The sequence below is a fragment of the Sphaeroforma arctica genome (genome assembly GCF_001186125.1).
Source record: "Sphaeroforma arctica JP610 unplaced genomic scaffold supercont1.2260, whole genome shotgun sequence".
NCBI classification, from domain to species: domain Eukaryota; class Ichthyosporea; order Ichthyophonida; genus Sphaeroforma; species Sphaeroforma arctica.
This window is the reverse complement of record NW_014038298.1, coordinates 1-7,690: the sequence shown is the minus strand read 5'-3', so window position 1 is coordinate 7,690 and position 7,690 is coordinate 1. Positions and strand designations below refer to the sequence as shown.

The 7,690-nt window shown below is 40.3% G+C and overlaps 1 protein-coding gene across 1 annotated transcript; it reads left to right on the top strand.

Annotated features, from left to right (window-relative positions):
- Positions 1 to 222: 222 nt before the first annotated feature.
- On the top strand, positions 223 to 7,659 carry SARC_12379 (hypothetical protein; the record flags this gene model as incomplete). The annotated part of the gene is made up of 9 exons (XM_014293516.1): positions 223 to 345; positions 601 to 651; positions 2,028 to 2,176; positions 2,323 to 2,599; positions 3,021 to 3,160; positions 4,390 to 4,498; positions 5,485 to 5,632; positions 6,054 to 6,228; positions 7,505 to 7,659. Coding segments are annotated over exons 1-9 (1,274 nt in total), but the record flags the coding sequence as incomplete, so codon positions are not given.
- Positions 7,660 to 7,690: the final 31 nt, after the last annotated feature.

Genomic DNA, 7,690 nt, shown 5'->3' with positions numbered 1-7,690 from the left:
TTTACCTTATCGTTATCGTTTATAATTGTCGCATAATACTTTTCTCGATGCACATAACAGACCAATGGCTGTGTCGTATACATTTTGCAACTCAATATACCAAATGTATAGGTTTATCTTTACCTTGCAATACATCAATTTGTGCATGAGTATAATCCCCTTTTGTCAGCATTGCACTTATCTACACACCTCGATACTGAACTATACTGAACTCCTACTTCATAGGAATACAACCGGGAACATCAACACCACCTGTAGCCGCAAGCGGGTTTAAGATGCCGGCTCCGATTAGCCAAGGCACAGCACCCACTGCTCAGAATGGGTTTGTGGCGCCCTTACCGCATGGTAGGTATCATAGGATTTAGGGTTTGCGTGCAGACCCGTGTCAGAACGTTTGGACATTCGACTGAGTACATATATACATGTAGGTTTATATGTGGACAATCAAGTATGGATCGTGTTGCAAAATAAGGTACATGTGTGTGTGTCTTCATCTGCGTCTCTCAGTGCCTCAGTAGCTGATGATCAGAGACCAGAGAGAAGCCGTCTTTAGCGGTGTATTCATCTCACACTGTTCTGTGTTGTGGTCTCTTGCTACAGGCTCGGCCGCAAGACAGACTCAATTCGCCGCTCCATTGCCCAGAGCTAATGGTAAGGCTTGTCAGGTGATATCTTACTGCGTGTCCTGTACTGTGGTAGTATGATGGATCATATGTTACGGTTGTTTTATACTGTCAGGTGATTATTACTAGTGGTAAAGCTTGTCAGGTGATATCTTACTGTGTGTCCTGTGTGTCCTGTACTGTGGTAGTATGATGGACCATATGTTACGGTCGTCTTATGCTGTAAGCTGGCTATTCCGAGCCAGTGGTAGAGCTCCTCAGGTATCGTGTCTATCGCTATTGATCGATCATATCTATATATATTGTCCTCGTATTGTCATATATATAATATAATGTCTATTGCTAACCTTGCGGCGCCAGTTCAGGTTCAAGGTATTATCAATTAATATAATCTCTTACTTGTTCTTCACTTACATATATCATTAATATGCGCTGTTCCTATACCCGACTTTCTCTGAGTGTTCATATGCATAAATATAGAATTTTTCATATATAGTGTAAATAAATATAACCCCTAGCTTATTATTCACTTATGTTTGTTATATATATCCGCTGCAGAGTGTATATGAATATAGGAGTGTTCATATCTAGAGTGTGTATAAATATAACCCCTTTCTTATTATTCACTTATGTTTGTTATATATATACGCTGTTCCTATATCCGACTCTCTAAGTATTTGTATGCAGAGTGTGTATTGGTCTGAGTATGGGTAGCGCTCTTACGAGCCAACGTGTTAGTACTAGGAATAAAGTTAACCGGTAGAATATAGGCGTAGCAGACGATATATATACTTTGAACGGCTTTATGTACATATTGCGGCGAAGGACGCAAACGCTTTCTCTCACTCTTACACTCAGGAGACGTTAACGTAATTTAATTGTCGCATATGCGTCTGCTTCTGTTTACGTACGTGTGCACGAGCCTGTTGTAGGCAGGCAAACATGTATAGATGCCTCCTGTACTTGTGCACAAACAGGGAATCTGTTATATTGCGTTACATAGTTACATACACATAGTATCCATTCAACGTCTCCTGAGACTTACCTGTCGAGTCAATTCATTCTGAATGTGAGGGTGCCGGTATTGTATGGGGGAGGCGACAGGGAATAACACAGTAGATGAAAGAATATGTTAGTCGATCAGCATAGGTTGTCGGCGTGCCAGTGGGTATGAAGTAGCTGGAATAAAAGGTTATAGTGGTCGTCTATCTGTTTGTATATGTATATGTATACGCACACACGAAACGAATCACATGTCGTAGCGGGTTGATGATTATATTGGGGGGTTAGATGTTACTAAGCAATACGAAATGTATATGTATATATATATATATATATTGTGTGTGTGTCTGTGTGTGTGTGTACTATCCTCTCAAGCATACACACTACATCCCTTTGATCCAGCCTCCCCACAGATGAATGCCGCACAGATCTCAGCGAGGGCGATGGCAGAGCAACTGAAAGCACGAATGAGCAACATAGCTAGTTTGGGACCGAACTTTGGCAACAAATACGCACCGGCGGCCCAAGCATCTGCACAGCAGTTCGAGAAGGCAAGTCACACGGATATATAGTTATGTTATTATGTAGGTAAGAGGGATACCTACATGCACACAACACAACCCACGCATGCGACATGTTGTTAGAGAAACACGCCTAAAGTATTGGTATGTGTCTAAATCCACTCGCCTATTCACAGGATGTGGCCCCTAAATCGCTACGCTTTGACGAGCAAGGTCGGTTTGTGGACGCCGACGGCAACGTCATTGAAGTGAACCGACGCACCAACCATCTCCAAGCAAACATGCGTGCACGCCGAGAGCAGGAGGAGAAGGAACGGGAGAGACGAGCCGGGGGAGTGTATGTGCACAAAGAGAAGGCTGAGGTTGTACCGGAAGTACTGCCGTATATGGATCCTCGCATTACAATGAAGGACAGCGGTAGGAAACGGCGCGCTATGGTGCTGGTAGAGCCAGGTAGGCGAATGTAGTGTGAATGTGGATGTAGTGTGTATTTATATATATATATATATATCATATATGTATGTATGTATGTGTGTGTGTATATGTGTGCGTGTGTGTTTTTTTGTGTGTGTGTGTGTGTGTGTTATTTGTGCGCGTGTGCGTGTGTGTGTGTGTGTATGCGCGCGGTGTGTGTGTGTATGTGTGCATGTGTGTGTGTATGTATGTATGTATGTATNTATACTAACACACACACACACACATATATATATATAGTGTGTGTGTGTATATATATTAGCTATATATATATTATTATATATATATATATATATATATATATATATGTGTGTGTGTGTGTTGTGTGTGTGTGAGTATATTATATATATATATATATATATATAAGGATAATATATACACACTACGTGTAATCATACAGGAAAGTACGAGCGGGTGGCGGAGAACATCCGAACCAAGCATATGGTGGCACAGCTCGAGAAAGAGATCGGTGAAGCGGCAGAGAAAACCGGTATATCCGCTTCTACAAAACTGGCACTTCTGACGCCGAAAGACACACTGGTGAGCGGTGTTTTGCTGTCTAATCCTCGCATTCTGAAATCTGATTATATACACATATATACGTAGCGGTATAGATATGTATATATAAATACTTATTTTTTTGTGTGTGTGTGAGTGTTTGTATTTGTAGTTTTTTATATATTTATATTCAATTATATATACAAATATTTATGTATATATATATATATATATATATGTGTGTGTGTGTGTGTGTCTTTGTCTGTGTCTGTGTATGTGTGCGCGTCTGTGTTTGTGTCTGTCTGTCTGTGTGTATGTATGTACGTTTGTATGTACGTATGTATGTATGTATGTATGTATGTATGTATGTATGTATGTATGTATGTATGTATTCATGTATATATATATGTGTGTGTGTGTATGTATGTATCTGTATGTGTATGTATGTATCTGTATGTGTATGTATGTATGTATATTTATATGTATATGTATATATATATGTATATGTGTATGTATTGTTATTATATATTTATTGATATTTATACCCGTATTCTCAAGATACGGGTATTACGCACGACTGTATATACCTTTCTATTGTGTATATCCACCTTCACCTGCACATTTATCATTATTCTTAAGTACATCGAGCATCATATGATGTCCTGTATACGTCTACTACACAAATTAATATACGTTTAGTCATCGCTACGTCTATATGTAACTGGTCGTGCCATGCAAGTGTGGTGATATGCAATCCTTTAAACTACAAAACACGGTGACCATAAGACGATATGCTGTACTGGGATGTATCCGTGCCAATGAGATGCTGTACTGGGATGTACCAATGCCAATCCCGTGATACCAATGACGTTGAACGTAAAGAAGGATAAAAACGTACAAACATACCACGCGTTACCGAACCCTATTACTGGTAACATAAAGTTTTGATACCGTTGAACGCCAGTCATTAAGTATGTATAGGGATGCAAACCTACGTAGGCAATCAGATTCCTTACCAAAAAATGTACTGATAGCGGAGCGTTTTGTATACGTTTTTATACCGCTGAACCAAGTTGTTTAATGTGCGGCATGATGTAAACGTACCATACTTCGAATCTTAGTACCGGGCTGCAGGAAACAAACGTACAGGTAACGGAATGATGGGATACATTGTGCTGTATACGTTATTTCTATGCCGTCGTACTAAAGTCAATCAATGTATAGAAAGGTATAGTCGTACTAAGTTTGACCAAATCATTACCGTACTGCAGGGAATAAACGTACCGGTAACGGAATGGTGGGATGCGGCTGTGCTGGTAACAGGACTCTACCCTGACGAAGGCGTGGATGTCAAAGCCGTAACTCAACCGACGACAGAAGGTGTGGGGTCATTGGGATACCTTTTGTATTGGCTGTAGTAGATTTCATGTATACGATACGTGCATGTGTACATGTGTGCGTATAGGTGATAGATAGATAGAATATAAGTGTATTTAAGATATGGGGTATCTGGGCTACCTTTTTTATTGGATTTCGTGTATATGTGTATGTGTACATGTGTGCGTATATGTGATAGATACATAGAATATAAGTGTATTTAAGATATGGGGTTTCTGGGCTACCTTTTTTATTGGATTTCATGTATATGTGTGCGTATAGGTGATAGATAGATCGAATAGAAGTGTAGTGAAAGTATTTCGTTACTGGGCTACCTTTTGTATTGGCTGTAGTAGATTTCATGTATGTATGTGTGCTCGTGTGCATATAGGTGTTAGATAAATAGATGAGTGCTCTTGTGTATGCATTCTAATGTTTGAGGGCTTTGATTCAGACTATTACTGGTTTGCTGCGAGAGAACCGTGAAGCCCTACCTTGGTATAGTAACCGACACTACTCTTAAGGTTTAGGTATCTTGTTTGTTTACATGCTCCAACAGGAGACCCAAGAGTGTGCAAGGTGACACCAGAGGATTAATCGATCTGCTTGTTTGTTTATTTTGTTTGTTTGTTTGTTTTAATGGGTATCTCGTATAATAGTATTGATATTGAACCTTTTTCACGACGCACGCCATTGGGTGACAGTACAGAGTAGCGTGTTCATTGAGTTTTAGGGTTTGGTTTAGGGTTTAAGGTTAACATACACTACTGGGTAATACCTATATAATTAAACCCCATATACACATACCCACCTAATATACGTATACCCTACTCATATACTTATACTCATCTCATATAGTCAAACCAATCCCAAATACTTATACCCATCTCATATACCATACCCATCTCATATACTTATACCGTAATATATAAGCGTAGTGTAATCAAAGTAGTAATACCCATCCGTGGCACACCCTATGCATCATCCAGGCGAAGACGCTAAGAAGGGCGTTCATGGGATATTCAGAGGAGTCACCAATCTGGTGGAACATCCCGTACCACACGAACCCCCAGCAGAGAGTGACCAGAATGTGGCTATACCACTGTACCTGACCAAGAAAGAGCGGGTTAAGATCAGGTGAGTGAGAGGATATGTGTGAGTGACTGGTTGTGCAATGGTGAATGGTTCATGGGTGTGTGTGTGTACATTATGTATGTACGGGTATGCTTTGATGCGTGTATGAAGGTGTATATTTTGTGTATGTACGTGTATTGAGTGCGAAAATTCGCTACCACAAGCCTTGGTGAATAACAATCTATATGTCCCAATATATATATATATATATATATATATATATATATATATGTGTGTGTATGTGTGTGTATATATATGTGTGTGTGTGTATGTATGTATGTATGTATATATACACATATATATATATATATATATAGTGTGTGTGTGTGTGTGTATGTGTGTATGTTAAATATATATATATATATATATTCTCACATATTCCCCCACTTACATACCGAATACGCGATTCCCTTATTCTCCTCAGACGTCAAAGGAGGCGTGAGGCCTGGCAGGAGGAGCAAGAGAAGATCCGACTGGGTCTGGTTGTGCCTAAGAATAAGCTCAAGCTATCGAACTTCATGCAAGCCCTGAAAGACGATGCTGTTGCGGACCCGACCAAGTTAGAGAAAGAAGTTCGGAAGCAAATGGCCGAGAGACAGGTATGTATAACTATACTGTGTAATTAAATACACGTGAGGTTGTGGGCTGTGTGTTCTGTGTGTGAGTGTATGCTATTGGTATGACTTCAATACATGTGACGGGTTCGTTGTGTATGCATGAGTGTATTCCAGATGGTGTGATGCGTGTGATATGTGTATCTAACGTTTGGTATATACTGTAGCGGACCCAACTACGGAGAAGAAAAACGCCGAGTCGCGACTGGTGGAGCGCCTGGTAGGTATTGGTAGATTAACGTATACGTTTTCTAATAGAAAATTGGGTCGCGAATGGGTATTTCTGAACCAATACACATGAGTTGAGTGAGTTTAAACCATTGAGTGTCAGGTGTCTGTGTGTGATGTGTGGTCTATTGGCTCGTGGTGGCTAATTGGCCGAGCCGATAAGGTTTAAGAGAGAGCTGGTGATGCAGCAAATGACCGCGAAGCAGATGTGTATAAGAGCACGTACGTAAATGTATGGGATAGAAAGATGTGCATAAGAGCACGTACGTGAGTGTGTGGGATAGGAAGATCTACATAAGAGCACGTATGTAAGTGTGTGGGATAGGAAGATGTGCATAAGAGCACGTACGTAAGTGTGTGGATAGGAAGATCTAAATAAGAGCACGTACGTATGTGTGTGGGATAGGATGTTGTGTGCCGTTCATAGCTCCTCATCTCGACGCTGTGGCTGCTCTAGCTGTTTAAAAAGACAGAGAGACGTGTATGTGTGGGTATGTCTTCAGAGGTTTAGTATAGGGACGTGTATGAAACGTGAATAAGGGTTTGAGGCACCGCAAATAGCCGAGTGACATGTATGTGTAGGTGAACACGCATAGGGTTGGTATATAGAGTCGACTGTAACTTTCGAAAAGGTCAGGATACACATGCGCTTGTAGATATATGGTTACAGACAAGCATTTTAGAATGGTATTACAAAGTACTAACATTTTAAAATTAGAACGATCTATGGATACAGACCTTGTAGCCACATGCAGCCTACAAACGAGAATTTTAAAATGGTATTATAAAGTACTAACATTTTAAAATTAGAAATATCTATGGATGCTAACCATGTACACACATACAGCTTACAGACGAGTATTTTAAAAATGTTTTATACAATACCAACATTTCAGAAATATCTTTGCACAGATGTGTGTCAGTGTTTGACGTTATTGCCACCGCTCTCACCTGATATATTTCCGGTTGGCAACCAAACCCTAAACCCTATTCCCTGTAATCTAAACCCTAAACCCTGACTTCTCGTCCGTAGGCGAAACATGAGAACGCAAACGCTGAACGACAACTGACCAATGAACAACGGCGCGAGAAGAAAGACCGCAAACTAACCGAAGATGTCAGCAAACAAGTGCAGGTCATGGTGTTCCGATTAAAGCACCTCAAGGACTACCAGAAGAAATTCAAGGTACCTCTAAATACTTGTACACATATTTATGTG